This window comes from Sebastes umbrosus, chromosome 17 (genome assembly GCF_015220745.1).
Source record: "Sebastes umbrosus isolate fSebUmb1 chromosome 17, fSebUmb1.pri, whole genome shotgun sequence".
In the NCBI taxonomy this organism is placed as follows: Eukaryota; Metazoa; Chordata; class Actinopteri; order Perciformes; family Sebastidae; genus Sebastes; species Sebastes umbrosus.
Genome location: NC_051285.1, coordinates 12,108,711 through 12,125,863, shown reverse-complemented (window position 1 = coordinate 12,125,863; position 17,153 = coordinate 12,108,711). Strand labels below are relative to the sequence as shown.

Genomic DNA, 17,153 nt, shown 5'->3' with positions numbered 1-17,153 from the left:
AGATTGTGGAGATATGGGATCGCCACTGGCTGCAGAATCTCATCCTGATATCTCACTGCATTGAGATGGCCTTCAATGATGACAAGCCTTGTTTTGCCAGTGAGGGAGATGCCGCCCCACACCATGACACTGCCCCCACCAAAAGCGGTTACTCCATCGGTTCAACAATCAGCATGGACTCATCACTGAACATGACATTCCCCCACATGTTCAGGTTCCATTGTCTTTGTTGTCGACACCAGCGCAAATGGGCCTGATGGTGAAGGGCAGTCATTGCAGGCTTCCTGGTAGCCTTATGAGAATACACTGTTTACCATTGGCATAGCATTTTGGCAAATTTTTCTTGGGCGCTACCCACATAATCAGCTGTGCTGCTCATCCAGCAAATGCATGATCCTTACAAGTTGGACATCATTGCGAAGGTAAATAAACAGGCTTTCCAACGATGTAAAATACAATGACCATTAGCATTGTAACAACAGAGAAATAATCCACCAAACACAAGTTTCCGAACTTTGTTTTTCCAGTTTATATATATTATATTACGTAATTATTATGCATAATACATACACAACTTGAGATATTTTACAGGGACTTTTTTAATTGTTTGTGATTAATTTAGAGGGCTCTTTGTCTTTGGCTCATCATGCAGTGTGGTTTGTTTAGCAGCCATTGCCTACAAACAACATGCAAATATGTGACACACACACAGGAGAGTCACCAGTCATGCTAACTGCCCTGTGATGGTGTAGGCTAGTGGGGAAAGTCATTAGTTAAAAGTACAGATATTCATGCTAACTAGCTAAAAGTAAAATAATGTAGTGTAAAGTAGTGGACCAACTGTCAACCAACTGTCATCTTCATAGAGCCTCCATGGCAACAGAGTAGTGATGTGTCGTCGCGAACGAACCGGCTCAAATAGCCGGCTCTTTTAAGTGAACGATGGGAGCCGGCTCCCGTCCGAGAGCAATTTTTTTATTTTTATTTTTATTAATTCAAGGCAGAATGATAGGATGATCTCCTTTGCGCCACGGGCACTCCATGCACTGACTGTGACTGAATGTTGTGTTAGTGACGTCCGTGCGACCAATCAGGTGATGACAGACAAGGATCATACCAGGGGTGGGGGTGCGTGGCGCACTGACGGTCTACGGGTACAGAGCATGGATGTATTAAAAGAACTGGATACAACGTTGGAGGCGGAGCCTCGGTCATTCCTATGAGAGTTGCTCATTGGTGCATGAAGCCTAAATGGCTCGACTTCTGTCTGGAAAAGTACCCGTATCTTGGCGGACCATGGGCAACTGGGACATGTGCAGTAGCGTCCACTCGGTCACATGACTCGGTCACGGGGTCCCAACGTCACGGTCTGGGTCTCACTCACATGAACGGAGGAAGGGAAATAACTCTGGAGTCAAGTATTAGTGCATTTTACAACTTTAAAAACTTAATTTAGGGCTCTTAGAGTGTTCGTACTGAGAAGTTTATTCACCTAAAAAAAAATCATCCGCTCAGTTACAGACGTCTCTTTCCCAATGTAAGTCTATGGGAAAAATCATTTTCGGGCCCAATGGCATCACGTTGCTGTAAATGAATATATAGTATATATAATAATATTTCACCATGAATGTAAAATTATGGTATTCTGGAAATTCTAAGGTTTAGTATAATTATATTGAATAATTTAAGTGATATATGTGCACACATACTAATCATAGGTCAAAACTGCGCTAAATTTGTCTGAATTATAAAAGGCAGAAGTGGTAAAACGAAGAGCCGTTTGGGAGCCGAAAGAGCCGGCTCTTCTTGGTGAGCTGAGCCAAATGATCTGGCTCACTAAGAAGAGCCGGAATTCCCATCACTAACAGCTAGCGGCTAGCCTGGTCCTCCTCCTGTGTGTGTGTGTGTGTGGGTGTGATCTAACGGAGAAGGAGGGCTGTGTGTTTTTCTGCCGCTGTCATTGTTCAGCTCCTCTGCTCTTCTGCGGGTAATCTCTCCATCAAGACCGTGAGAGGATCTCAAGACATTAACTCCAATTAATCAGGTAGGAATAAAACCAAATATGTTGTGTTTTACTCTCTATAGTTTGTTGATCTGACGGCTGACAGACAGCGACAGACGGAACTGGGGAAGGTTCGCGAAACCAACTCACAAACACCGTTTTATTTGTTAATAAATGTAACCCTTTAAAGCTATAAGAGCTTCAGTCCGATGGTGTGACAGATTTGGAAGATATTTTATGATACCTGTGGAATAGTTAGGGTTAAAACAAAGTTATAAAGGTCCTATATAAAGGCTACTAACTACAGGATCATCTACCGGATGTCATGGTTATAGTTTATTGTTCTGTCACTGTGTAACCATAGTTTGTCATTACTGCACCTTTAACTCTGACCCAGTAGCTGTACTTCTCATGGAGGTTTCCTATTACTATTCTATTATAACACAATCTCTGTTTTCTATAAACAAAGAAAGGGCAGCACAGACTACCATTTAGTAGCAGGAGAGACATTTAAACTGCTCCACTGCTAAAAAGAGATAGGTTATTATGTGGTTTAACTGGTTTTATTATTAAACAGTAATATACAGGCTACTTTTGCAGTAGTGGAAGAAGTGTTCAGATCTACTGCTTCTTTAGTAGATTGCGTTTTCATCTGTCAAATGCTTCAAAAGTTGCTTAAAGGGTCATTTAATTGCTGTTTTGTAATTGCTTTTCCCCATGTTGTCCATGTATCTGTTTTTATGTTTTTCCCCCACTCACAATGTTGTTTGGTTACAATTGCCCAGAAGTCTTTATAGATATATTTTTTTTTTTCATACTTAATTTTTTCCCTTTTTTCAAGGTTGTTTTCGTATATGCAATTTACAGTTCGTAATTACAATAGTTTGTAAACCAATTTTTAGATAGATTAGCTTATAGACAAACTCATTATGTACACTAGAGAAAACAACTTCAACATTCAAAATTGAAATAAAATTAAGAAAAGAAATAATAATAATAATAATAATAATAATAATAATAATAATAATGATAAAAAGAAAGAATAAAGTTTAAAAAACAAAACAAACAAAACACACATAACAAAAAAACCCAATAATAATACAAAATACGGGAGTAATAATAAATTAAATAAACAAATAAGTTAATAGAAAATAAAAAAGGGGGGATGGGAGGGGAGGGGAGCGCAAATATATAGTAATATCATTTACATCTTTATAGATATTTAAATCAACATCCTTCTCACAAACACTAACCATACACCCCATGCAACACACACACACACACACACACACACACACAAGGCAAGGCCAGGCAAGGCAAGGCAAGGCAGCTTTATTTGTATAGCACATCAGCAACAGGGCAATTCAAAGTGCTTTACATAAACATTCAAGAACATTGTGACAAAGTGCAAAAGAACATTCAGACATAATTAAAACAGTTATAAAAACATAAAAACATTAAAGATTAGAAAATAAAAACAAGCTAAAAATAAAAGCTAGGATAGAAGCTAAAATAGAATATAACACACAAGAGTAAAAGCTCTAGTGCAGTATAAGATCATTATCTGGTTTAATAAAAGGCAGCAGCAAACAGGAAAGTTTTAAGCTTTAATTTAAAAGAACTCAGAGTTGGAGTTGGTCCTGCAGGTTTCTGGGAGCTTGTTCCAAATATTTGGTGCATAAAAACTGAACGCTGCTTCTGCATGTTTAGTTCTGACTCTGGGGACACTAAGCACACCTGATCCAGATGACCTGAGAGGTCTGGATGGTTCATAACATAGCAGAAGATCAGAAATGTATTTTGGCCCTAAACCATTTAGTGCTTTGTAAACCAGCAGGAGTATTTTGAAATCAATTATCTGAGAGACAGGCAGCCAGTGTAGAGACCTCAGAACTGGACTGATATGATCCACTTTCTTGGTCTTACACACACACACACTTGTCTTTTTTGATATATTAACTGTATTATTATTGTTGTTATTGGCATTTTCCCACATTTTCTGATATTGTTTAGATCAAAGAGAATAAATTGATAATGGTTTGTTGTAGCACTATTACTGATGCATCATCATTTTAATTTTGCAACTGGTCAAGGTGGACATTTTTAACTACTTTACATACTGATACATACTTTAATCTATAACAATTCATATTTCATAACTAGATTTTCCGCTTAAAATCTTAAATGTAAAGTACCATAGCTAGTTTTCTTTTTAATCAGGTGTGTTTGTTTACTGGCTTCTGAACCAGCTGGGTGAGTTTCGCTAAACAACTTACAAATATTTGTTATATTAACTACAGTTTGTGTCCTGTAGCCAATCACATGACATGTTTAAACAGTTTACTACAAAACAGTCCAAAAGAATTGTTAACTTTGGCTGACTAACTTTCACACTCTGAAGAAAATAAAGCCGGACATGAACTGCAACACCCAATATCATACTTACACTTACCAAAAATAAGTTTATTGAAGTGTACTGTTAGTATACTTCTTTTAAACTTGAAATAAGAGAATATACTTTTAGTTTACTTTTTATGTACATATCAGAGATATACTTAATAAAAGTATACTTAAGTATATTTGGCTTATGCTGACAAGTATATAGAAAAGTCAAAGTATACTTGGCTCATACTGACAAGTATACAGAAAAGTCTAAGTATACTTGGCTCATACTGACAAGTATACAGAAAAGTCTAAGTATACTTGGCTCATTCTGACAAGTATACATAAAAGTCAAAGTATACTTGGCTCATACTGACAAGTATACATAAAAGTCAAAGTATACTTGGCTCATACTGACAAGTATACAGAAAAGTCTAAGTATACTTGGCTCATACTGACAAGTATACAGAAAAGTCTAAGTATACTTGGCTCATACTGACAAGTATATAGAAAAGTCAAAGTATACTTGGCTCATACTGACAAGTATATAGAAAAGTCAAAGTATACTTGGCTCATACTGACAAGTATACAGAAAAGTCTAAGTATACTTGGCTCATACTGACAAGTATACAGAGAAGTCTAAGTATATTTGGCTCATACTGACAAGTATACAGAGAAGTCTAAGTATACTTGGCTCATACTGACAAGTATACAGAGAAGTCTAAGTATATTTGGCTCATACTGACAAGTATACAGAGAAGTCTAAGTATACTTGGCTTTTACTGACAAGTATACAGAAAAGTATAAGTATACTTGGCTTATGTGGACATTTATACAGACAAATCTAAGTAGACTTGGTTTATACTGACAAGTATACAGAAAAGTCTAAGTATACTTGGCGCATACTGACAAGTATACAGAAAAGTCTAAGTATACTTGGCTTATAGGCCTTCTTGTACTTACTCTTTTGATCGAGATATACTTAAGAAGTATAATTAAGTATTCTTGCCTTTTAGGCCTACAGAAAGGTATACTTGGCTTGTAGTTGGGCTTACTTTTTGATAGAGTAGCCTATTAAAGTGTGTGAGGTCAGAACAGCAGACTAAAGCTATCTTTTCTGTATATTTTCCCCAGGATGTCTCGGGAGCAGCAGGCGGTGGCTCGTGCCAGGAAAGCCTTTGAAACAGGCAGGTCCAAGTCTTTGGATCACCGGATCCGCCAGCTGAAGAACCTGCAGAGGTTATTCATTGAGAAACAGAGCGTGATTTCAGATGCCGTCAAGAAAGACCTCAATAAGGTGAGTAGTGAGAGGCTCTTCCGCACGGTTCAAAATAATCAATACCTGGTCTCCAACAAGCTTGAGAGTCAGGGTCTGAAAATAAAACTAGTCAGAGTCATATCTGAGTCTGAGGGTCAGACTTTTGTGTTTCTTAGTCTGTGCAAATTAACTACAGGCCATTAGCTTTTAGTCTTTTCGATGCTACATACTGTTTAGAGCAGTGGTTCCCTAACGTTTTCACATCAAGGAACCCTAATCTGACTCAAATTAGACCCCCATTTGATAAGATTTTGTCCCAGGGTCCTCCATCTGTTGGGATTTTTGCTTTTAGACGTTTTATTACAGAAAGCGTATGAAACCCATGACCAAAATAGTCATACATTCTGTCATTGTGTTACTTATGGATGGAAATAAAGTGAAAAATAATTATTCCCCTTTTTGCAGGGGATCCCCTGGAGCCCCCTCGAGGACCTCGGGGGTCCCCAGATCCCACTTGGGGAACCACTGGTTTAGAGTGTCTATTACATGTTTTCATGGTTTAACACAACACATATATACTGTATTATGTTATATATGTTATATATATTATAACAATAAAGTGCTGGACTTATTTCTGCTGGTGTTTACACAGTTCACAAAACCTTTATCAAGGCAGAGGAAGGCATTCAATGTCTAACATTAATATAGATTAGAAAATAAGAACCAAACACTAGAATCATATGTACAAACAATTGATAAAAATCATTTCAGAAAGTCAGAAGAATTACCCAACATCAGAAAAGTAAATCACAAATTAAAGACAACAGTTGTAAAAGAAAAAAAAAAGTAATTGATGCAAATATTAGTAGTTAGTAGAAAGTAGATTAGAAAACATAAGATCTCCACAAAGGATGGGATTAACATGATTAAAGTGGTTACAATTTTAAAACTCTCTTGGTTTTGCAAACAGGCTTTATAGTGAAAACATACAGTGAAAATAAATACGACGTCAGCAATGAGCAAATAACTAATGTTATTGTCTTCACCCCCAGAGCGAAGTGGGCACACAGCTGTATGAGACTCTGGGTCTGGAGGGGGAGATCAGCCTGGCCATCAAGAAGCTGAAGGAGTGGGCGGCACCTCGGTCCGTGGAGAAGAACCTGCTGACCATCATGGACACCGTCTACATCAAGCCGGAGCCGCTGGGAGTGGTGCTCATCATCGGGGCCTGGAACTACCCCTGGGCTGTCACCATCCAGCCGCTCATAGGAGCCATCGCTGCTGGTACTGTAGCATGCTCTGTGTGTGTGGTGTGATGTGGTGTGGGGTGGGGTAGGTGAAAGGGCAGTGCGTGTTTGTCTGCATACGTGGATGTAACAATGTCAGCGTTCCCATTTCTATCTGATTTCATTGCCACTTCCCCCTGTGATGACCTTGAGAAGGGATCTGTCTAATCTCAGACACCATTAGATGAGTTTTGAAACACTGATGCAATATTTGAACTTTCGCCACTATTTGTTTGATGGAGAAAAAAGTTCATTTTGCACCCTGAAGGTACCTCAAAGCTCATATAACAACTCTGTCTCATTTTTGGAGGCAGTGTGTATATTCAGTTCTCTCTTATTCTTCTTTTATTTTTTTTAGCCCTGGTCAGTTTCTTTGTCTTGTGATCATAACCACTTCAGTTCCTGTTGAATCAACGCATTGCCCAACATTCTTTGCTCTCGATCCGTTTGTGATTAATGGGTGAAAGGTCACTTTGTACTGCAGTCATGAGAAAGTTATAAGATTAGCAGTAGATCCAGAACAAAAAAATGTGTGTCCACTAACGTGTGTATTCAACACACATGCAGGTGATTATTACGTGTGCATGTTGGTGCGTCTGCACGTGTGAACGTACTTGTGTCAACTTTGTGCCCTGTAGCTATCAGTGATGGCTCAAAGGACAAGGTTAAATTCTCAGTGAATCACTACTCAGCTCCAAGATAATCTGTGAGCTCATGAATAATTAATTTCTGTCTCAGAAGCTACCTTTAAATGGCCACCCTGCCCTGAGTGCTTTGGCTCGACCCTCATCACTTTTGTGATGCAAACCTCAGTGTCGAGAGTTTGCATTTGACTGTTTAGCATGACACTGCAGTATTTTAACATATCTTGTTCTTTGTTTGCTTGAATCTTTTGTTCGTTACTTGTGATAGTTTTACATTTTAATGCTACGCGAGCTGCTGCAGGTAATCCGAAAAACAAAAAACACTGGTGGCTGAAGACTTAAATGAGTCCTGTCGGGCTGCAGCCCATGCGGTACGTGTTTGCACAGCATGGACTTTATCCTTCGCTCCAGCATTATCAGATCTTACTTTGACAGTCTTATCTAGCCAATACAGATAATCAAATAAAAGTTTAGGTCAAAGGCAACTCTTAACACTTGCACCAGACAAAATGATTTAGATGTAACACATTTAAAGATTTTAAATATAGACTCTTATATTATATATAATAAACTTTGACACATAAATACAGTTACAGGTCCAGAAAATGTGTGTGCGTGTGTTGTGTCTTCAAGCGCAACCTGCTGACAGCCGTCAAAGAAAATCTAAAGGTGCATTAGAAGTTGCATAAATAAAATGCAGTTTCTCCAATACTGAGAAGTGCTTTTTGTAGCGATGACAAGGACAAACGGGGGGGAAACAAACAGATTCTGATAAAGGTTGCCAGTTGAGGCATCTGTTTGATAACCAACAGACAACAGGACAAAGTATGCAATTTCTTATCCGACAAAACAAAATAGCAGTGTTTAGAAATGTCTTGACAATTTATTTCCAAGGAAAATGTTGTCATTTCAGCAAAACAAGTCTGAGCAAAGCAGATGTGGTCTATGTCATAAGTGGAAATACATTTGCCCCCTATACAAAAAAAAATCCCCTGATATATTCACTACCTGCTCAGCAACAAATGGAAAAGAGACACAGTATCTGGTGAACATAATGGAGCGTTTAACAGCGAAACAGACACATATTTCCTTCAGGAGTTGGAACAGACCAAAAACAGGGTGAATATTGACTCAAATCAATACTAATGTTGCTTTGTAACTGCTGGTTGTGTAAATAAGATTTCACCATATCATCTTATCATGTGGTGATTTCAGTGTTGTGTTCGCAACTTGTTTCTGCCCCCAAGTGGCCAAAAAACTCAAGTTATTGCAGGTTTAAATGAAGGAACAGTGGTAGAAAACACAACTATAAGGAACAAGGGAGCAATAATTGGGAATTTTAGAGGAAAGAAGAAATAAATTATACTTTTAAGAGTGGACCACATGTTTCTATCTTGTAATATCTTCTGCTTTTGTCATTAACCTGTCCAGGTAATGCAGCTGTGGTCAAACCCTCCGAGGTCTGTGTTCACACTGCAAAGGTCATGGAGGAACTGCTGCCGATTTACATCGACAAAGTAAGGAGGGGAGGATTCATGAAAGTGATTCATGAATTGTAAGAATATTGTTGTTTCTTAAGCAGACATAATTGACACTGAAAAGACAATTGAAATATTATATAAAATATAGAAAAAAGAAAAATGAACTTTCTCAAACAGGATTATTTCCTCTTTGAACAAAAACAAAGATTGGGCCATGTTTATGGTCCACGTTACTAGCCTTTTTTGGCTCCATGTGTACTGACACAGTATATCAGGCAAACAATGTCTACCTTTACTGTAGTATATAAACTGTACATGGGCAACCATGCATACAAAGGCTCATAACAGGTAAAGTAAAAGTGTTTGCTTGGCTCTTTTAATGTGAAAAATGGGGCAGCAGCCCAAGCCCATTGTGTGCCTGTGGAGAGGTGCAAACGATGGAACACATCATTGAAGCTTGCCCGCTCCACAGTCTAAAAGGAGGGTTAGACACCCTCCATACAGCAGACCAGGAGGCAACTGCATGGCTCAAGGACTTTGCATTCGCTAAATAAAAAAAAATTTGAAAAATAACCAACAACCAGTTTTATTTTAATCTATTATTTCTGCAAAATATGTACAAGGACAAAAAAAGACCTATCACGAGATTTGATTAAAACTGAGCACTACAAAGACATATAACATGTTGCTTGAGGAACTACACGCTGCATTGTGATAACTGAATGTGTCTTTCTACGCTGTGTGTCAGGAGCTTTACCCCGTAGTAACCGGAGGAGTGCCAGAGACCCAGGAGCTGCTGCGTCAGAGGTTCGATCACATCTTCTATACCGGCAACAGCATGGTGGGCAAACTGATCATGGAGGCTGCTGCCAAACACCTGACGCCTGTCACCCTGGAGCTGGGCGGCAAGAGCCCCTGCTACATCGACAAGAACTGTGACATAAGCATAGCCTGCAGGTCAGAACGATGATTAACTTTCGACAGTCCCTCTTTTACTGTAGCTTGTAGCTGTTCCTTTCTGAGAGCCTTTTATTAACTCTTCCACTACTATGTAGACGTGTTGCCTGGGGAAAGTACACTAACTGTGGTCAGACCTGCATCGCCCCAGACTACATCCTGTGTGAGCCCAGCATCCAGGACCGGGTCATCGAAGAGGTCAAGAAGTCCATAAAGGTACTGAAGATCTTAAAACACACAAAGGAAAAGTCATTTATTCCATTGTAAACTTCAAAAACAACTGATTCTTTCCAAAAGATTCTTTATCAAAGGCCCAAAATGATTAACAGCTATAACCTGTAATGTATGTAATGTGTTTTTAAGCCTAAGTGTACCAAAACAATCCTCTTGATTAATTCTCTATTATTAGTATTTGTGTAGTAATGACATTGTTTACTATGGCAGGAGTTCTACACAGACAACCCAAAGGCCTGTCCTGACTACGGACGCATCATCAACCAGCGCCACTTCAAGAGAATAATGAAACTGTTGGAAGACAGCACCATCGCTGCAGGAGGAGACAACGACGAGTCAGACTGCTACATAGGTAATCTTACTGACAGCCACCAACTCTGCAGATGAAAATCAATCAGGAGGGAGATTTTTTCATGGTTTTCATTCAGGCATTTACACAAATTTAAGTAATGAAGGACAGACTATGAATAACATGCATTATAAATAGTATTTCTGTGTTGCGTTTAGCCCCCACAGTTCTGCGGGACGTGCAACCAGAAGCGAAGGTGATGCAGGAGGAGATATTTGGACCTCTGCTTCCCATCTTGTCGGTCAGCGGCCTGGACGAAGCAATCAAGTTTATCAATAAAAGAGAGAAACCTCTGGCCCTTTACGTCTTCTCAAGCGATAAAAAGGTATCTAACAACTGACTTTCCACACGCACAGCAGATTAGTTGACAGATGCAGACCTCGACATGTACAATATGTAGATTTAGACTCCTGAGCATAACATGAATCCTCTCTCTATAGGTGATAAACAGAATGACAGACGAGACCTCCAGTGGGGGACTGCTGGCCAACGACTGTCTCGTACACTATTCTGTCAGCTCTCTGCCTTTCGGGGGAGTGGGTGAGTACACACAGCGACAACTAAAAACAAGAGTTCACTCTTTCTTTTCCTTACTCAGTCATTGGTGAACTCACCTGTTCAGTCACTCAGTACTCTCCAGTGGGCAATCTCCAGGTCTGAATAGTGAAGCCAATCAAGGAGGGTTAAAAAAAGGTGATGTAACGAAGCCATATCGCGTCATATCATTGGGGAACATGAGGATGATGAGAAAGTCTATGAGAAAATGAGCCTACTTTTCACTTGATTTATTACCTCAGTAAACATTGTAAACATGAGTTTATGGTCTCAATCGCTAGTTTCAAGTCTTCTTTAATACAGCATGATGTTCATTTAGTAAATTATAGTCCCATTTAGAGTCAAATAGACCATAAAGCAGGGTATGCTTTAGGGCGTGGCTACCTTGTGATTGACAGGTCGGTATTGCGGCGTTGTCCGGTCTGTTTGTTGTCTGTGTTTTCATCTTACAGCTTTAACATTTTCACAGTGTGTTTTTAGTTCATGAAAGTTAGTCGTAACATTTTGGTCGTCTTTGGTCTTAATTCAGCGTTCGGTTGTACTTAGCTCCACCCTCTCGTGTCACTTCTGGTTGCAAAAAAACAAGATGGCGATGGCATCAAAAATACCGAACTCAAGGTTTCAAAACGGTAGTCCACAAACCAATGGCTGACGTCACGGTGACTACCTCCACTTCTTATATAGAGTCTATGGTACTACCTGTGGAGGCATTATGGTGCCCTCTAGTGTGACATTATGGCGAAATAAAGTGAGTGAGCAAGTGTCCCTTTAGGGTACAAACATACCTGGTTAAATAAAGGTTTCAGAACTAGGGAACTTTTCTGTGCACATACACACTATGCTTGAAAAGACCAGACAATATGATTTATGGCTACAAAGCTCAATAAATACAAACCATGTATGCAGTGCATCACTGATAACTTTTTAGACGGATTTCCTACTTTTCAGACATCCACTAGTTTTCATTGATCTCAGCTTATAAAGACTTGGAACTTGTTGGAGTTAATTAATCCATCACAGTAAACATATTCGGTTCAGAATTAGGTTTTCGCATACAAGGAATTTGCCTTGGTTTTGTGGTACATAACGGTCAAAAGAATCAAAGTTAGTTCAAAGAAAACAAGTACTGTAAAACTCAGAAGTTTTAAATACAAAATAGAAATGTACAATTAAAATAATTGAAGAGCTGTACAGTGTTTAAAATGAATATGGATGGAATGTGAAACATATTGACTAAACAATGTGCAAATATTCACAGTATATAGGAAAGAGAAGTAAAAGAAAATGTGCAACGTTATATTTTTTGTAAGTGTTTAGTTACCACCGTGTGGTAATCCAACTGTTTTGAAATCTCTTACTTGTTGGTGTGTTGATTTAAAGCCATCAAACTTGAGGCCAATATGTGTTCACCCAGTCAAACCTTCCCTCTCTGTTTTCATGTACAGGAAACAGTGGGATGGGCTGCTACCACGGCAAGTATAGCTTTGACCAGCTGAGCCACCTGCGTAGTTGTCTCATCAAGAAGCTGAATAATGAGGGTGTGAACAGCATGCGGTACCCGCCTCACACACCCAAGAAACTGGGCTGGGCGCGCTTCTTCATCCTGCAGAACGTAGACCTGGGCTGGATTGGGCGGATGGCGCTCTTAGCCGTCCTGGCTGTGGTGGCTGCTGTCGTGGCGCAGGTGAGTCCCATAGGAAGAGAGAGAAACACTAAACCATCTTCAAGATGTTTGTACATGTATTCTGTTTTTTAAACGTTGTAAAGAACTGGGGGGATTTAAATGCAGGGTATCAACTACTTGTCCATTTTGCAGATGCCAAGCGCTCAAGGTTTAACTTTAAGTACATTTATTACATTTATGCAACTTTACTGTATACTTCTACTCCACTACATCTCAGAGGGATATATTGTACTTTTTATTCCACTACATTTATCTGAAAACTTTAGTTATTTTTCAGATTACAATTTTTTATAACCTTCCTGTCCGGTGAAAACTACGTATCTCCAAATTTGGTGATTTTGATTTCTGATGAACTGAAGGATGAAGTGTATAAACTAGGGTGCTAACGCAAATTTGTTTTAACGCCACTAATTTCTTAAACGCATTAAAGCAATTGATCTGCCGGAGGATGTACCAGGTTCAGTTTTAAAGCTAGAGGTAAGATACTAGCATCATATGAAACTAGAAAACCTAAGAAATCCATAGACACACTAGCTCATCGTGAAGGAGGTTAAATAACACTGCAAATTTATGCTAAGTTTTGGCGAGGAAAAACTGTCATGGCCATTTTTCAAAGGGGTCACATGCAGCTTTGGGCAAGTCATAGTCAAGTCAGCACACTGACAAACTGACAGCTGTTGTTGCCTGTTGGGCTGCAGTTTGCCATGTTCTGATTTGGGTATATTTTTTATACTAAATACAGTACCTTTGAGGGTTTCTGGACAATATTTGTCATTGTTTTGTGTTATTAATTGATTTCCAATAATAAATATATTCATACATTTGCATAAAACAAGCATATTTGCCCACTCCCATGTTGATAAGAGTTTTAAATACTTGACAAATCTCCCTTTAAAAGTACACTTATGGACAATCATGCGATTAATCGCAATTAAATATTTTAATCAATTGACAGCCCTAGTATAAACTATTTAAAAACCCTCTTGGATTAGATGGAAAATGTATCGTCACAAAGCTGAAAGAAGCGCTGTTTTTCTGAGCTCATGAAAAGTTGACTACAAACATATGATAAACTTATGGAATATGATGCATCGCTGTAGATTAAACTACCCAACAGTATATAAAGTAGTTCAAATTAGCTCAACCTTAATCAAAATACATCATCCTCATTAATGCAGCAGTAATATTAATCCAAAAACATCATATATAATAGTAAAAAAACTGCCAAGGACCATTTTACTGCATAATGAGTACTTACTTTTGATACTTTAAGTACATCTTGCTGATAATACTTACAAACTTTTACTTATGTTTGGGAGCTTTTTGAAGCTTTGAAACTAACCTTGTAATTTTTTCCCATCTTCTCCTTTATTACTAGTGTATTGTTACCTTTTATGGCACGTTTACATTTTGGCAGAAATGCATTTCACATCGCCTCTGTACTCGTGTACAACACAGGATACAAACACGACAGGAACCCAAAAACGTCACAGTTTATACCTTTGAGATACTCGCCAGCCGCTGTCATTTTGCAAGCAGTGTGAACATAGAGGAAGAGAGAGATGAAAGAAAAGTGATTGAATGATTAAGAATATCTTCTTTTTTTTCTTCAGAATTATCTCCTTTGAAGACATCCCGCTGCTTCCCAGACAACAAGTGTCTTGTTTGAAGAAAAGAGCAACATGAATGTCATACCATTTCATCAACGAGTTTCTCTATAAATCAGATCAGCAGGTCCGCTGTTATATAGGGAATGTTTAGGATGTTGCATTAATCCATTTTACATTTCAATAATCAGAAGTACACGTATTACACGGAGCTCTCTGTAGCAAGCATCTTATTTGCATGAAGGTAATTATTTATGTATGGCTCTCACATTAGTGTTCAGCTTTACTATGCTCCATTTTAACCTGTTATATGAGGTTTACATAGTTAAAAAAAACATTTTAAACACACTTTAAATTATAGAATATAACACAGTGATTCTGCTATGAATGATTTTAAATGAAGTAACAAAATGTTTAACACTACTGTAAGACTGATATGAACAACACCTGCAGCATTTGCTAACTAACAGTTAATGTTCACTGAAGGGCCGAACAAAATTAAGTTAGTTTTGCATTTTCTGCATAATGTAATTGTTTTTATTGTGTAGGAGTTACCTACAGTCCACTTTGTGTCCATTCCATTTCAATGATGGATCAGCCATTAACTTAACATTCACCCTGAAGGTACTTGATGATTTCTGTCCGTTGTAGGTTTGTTATTTTCGTCAGTGTGACAACAGAGATGAAGACGAAATGTCCAGTCTGTCTCTGAGACTTCAAGTGTTCAATCAGGGACTTTTCAGTCCTCCTTTAGTTGACTACAGCCTGTTAGAATCAAACAGGATCATGTGAAGGATTTTTATTTTCATTTCATTTTCCTAAAAACACCAAATGCCTGTAACTAATTTAAGCACCGTTGTAACTTGTTTGGTAATCTTTAAAGAACAGTAGTTGTTTTTTGTTGTTTGTTTTTTTAAATAGAAATTTAAACCGTTACAATTTTAAGGGATTTTTAATTAACAGTTGAATAAATATACACATTTATTTCTATATTGGATTAATATTCAAATAAATATATTTCTACATGTATCAGTTTGCGATTTGACTTTCATTTTATTATTTTTTTATATTTGATTTTCATAAACTGTGTGTATACAGTAAACTATATATATATATATATACATATATATATATATATATATACACACACACACACACACACACAAAGTAACTAACTTACTACTAAGTACTGTACTTAAGTCCAATTTTGAGGAACTTTACTTGAGTATTTTCATTTTATGCTACTTTATACTTCTGATCCACTACATTTTGGAAGCCAATAATGTCTTACTGCATTATTTGTCAAAGTTGGGTTTTTTTTTTAGTTTAATTTAGTGTATTTAACAAGATGCAAACTAATAAAAATTAATATGGTATAAAAAAAAATGCCAGAATTAGCCAAAAGGCTATTTTTCATCTGTTGTCCCTGGCCAAGGTGTTACAGACGGCATCTTAGAATACATCAAAACAAAAACATAAAACAGGACATGTAGTTTACATTTTTTTTTTGCAGATTGAGATTATTGATACAGAAAAAAATCTACTAATAACGTATGATGTATTATTATAGATCAAGCCACCCAGCAGTATATGAAGTAACCTAATTACCCACCTTTACCCACTGCAACATTAACATGATGAACATATTAATGCATCAATAATAATCCAATAATATAATATATATTTTTCTGAGACAGGCCACTCTGCATAATGAGTACTTTTACTTTTGGTACTTTAAGTATATTTAGATGAGCTTATTTCCAGTGTTTTTCCTGTCTGCAGTAGCTGTTTCAGTCCAGCAGGGGGCAGTGGTGGCACTGCAGAGAGAAACAACAGCAGCTGACATAAAGTTAGCTAAATCATTTCTTCTTTTAGAAGAGTTTTCTTGGTAAGAATTCAAGTCGTTTAGCTGAGTTGTGTGTTTTCCTGAGAAGACACTTGCTAAAAAACAATCAGAGTATGATTTGAGTTGAATAAACTAAAGCATAATTTAGAAGGAATTAAGGAAATTGCTGGTTGCTGTGTGGAAGGCTATGCCAGCACCAGTGTTTTACATGTGCAGCAGCTAAGAGGATTGACTGTATGGTAACCTAGGTACTGTTAATTCATTCATTTGGATTTTTGAGTGATATTAGCTTCAGATCTGGTAATATTTGCATTTAAAAGAGAATAATCAAATGTTGCTCTGTTCATGCAGGTTGTGTTTTTTTTGTTGCACCTGATGATTTGTGAGAGAAAGAGACTGTTCATTGGGCAAATCACCAATTGTCATACAACAGACTAGCAGAGGACTGAAGAGCCGAGGACACACAGTGGGACATCTCACCTGTCGAGAGGACTGATTACAGATAAGCAAGATCTCTCCACACTCAATTTAAAGGGAAAATCACTCACTACCCCGGGTGTACTGAGTAATCTATGCATGTGTTCTGGTATTTTCATTCATCTACTCCTCTTTGAAAAGTACCTAGGTTAGACGCCTATGCACATATCACTACATAGTGTGCCAAGGAAGTGCTTACATTAATATTTTAGTACTTTTACTTAAAGCCAGAGTAGGCAGGATATTTGTGGCACCATTGGGAAAAAAATCCATAATAACCTTTCAGCATATTGTAAGTCAAGTGGTCTGAGAGAAAACTAGACTTGACTAGCTCTCTAGAACCTTGAATCACAGTATGTCATCTCAAAGGGCCCACAAGTTTGCAAAGAAA

General features: G+C 37.9%; 1 protein-coding gene across 1 annotated transcript; it reads left to right on the top strand.

The window, feature by feature from the left end:
- Positions 1-1,887: 1,887 nt before the first annotated feature.
- aldh3a2b (aldehyde dehydrogenase 3 family, member A2b) lies at positions 1,888-15,466 on the top strand. Its single transcript, XM_037748974.1, has 11 exons — positions 1,888-2,044; positions 5,519-5,681; positions 6,695-6,926; positions 9,004-9,089; positions 9,802-10,010; positions 10,109-10,226; positions 10,455-10,596; positions 10,752-10,918; positions 11,034-11,133; positions 12,594-12,832; positions 14,446-15,466. Exons 2-11 carry the CDS (start codon positions 5,520-5,522, stop codon positions 14,458-14,460), a joined length of 1,470 nt encoding a protein of 489 aa, XP_037604902.1. The 5' UTR covers positions 1,888-2,044; position 5,519; the 3' UTR covers positions 14,461-15,466.
- Positions 15,467-17,153: the final 1,687 nt, after the last annotated feature.

Bases quoted from the DNA above. Each gene is read 5' to 3' on its own strand.
- aldh3a2b (XM_037748974.1), top strand. From the start codon at position 5,520: ATGTCTCGGGAGCAGCAGGCGGTGGCTCGTGCCAGGAAAGCCTTTGAA. The intron at 10,919-11,033 runs GTATCTAACAAC...CTCTCTCTATAG, and splicing joins TCTTCTCAAGCGATAAAAAG to GTGATAAACAGAATGACAGA. The intron at 11,134-12,593 runs GTGAGTACACAC...TTTCATGTACAG, and splicing joins TCTGCCTTTCGGGGGAGTGG to GAAACAGTGGGATGGGCTGC.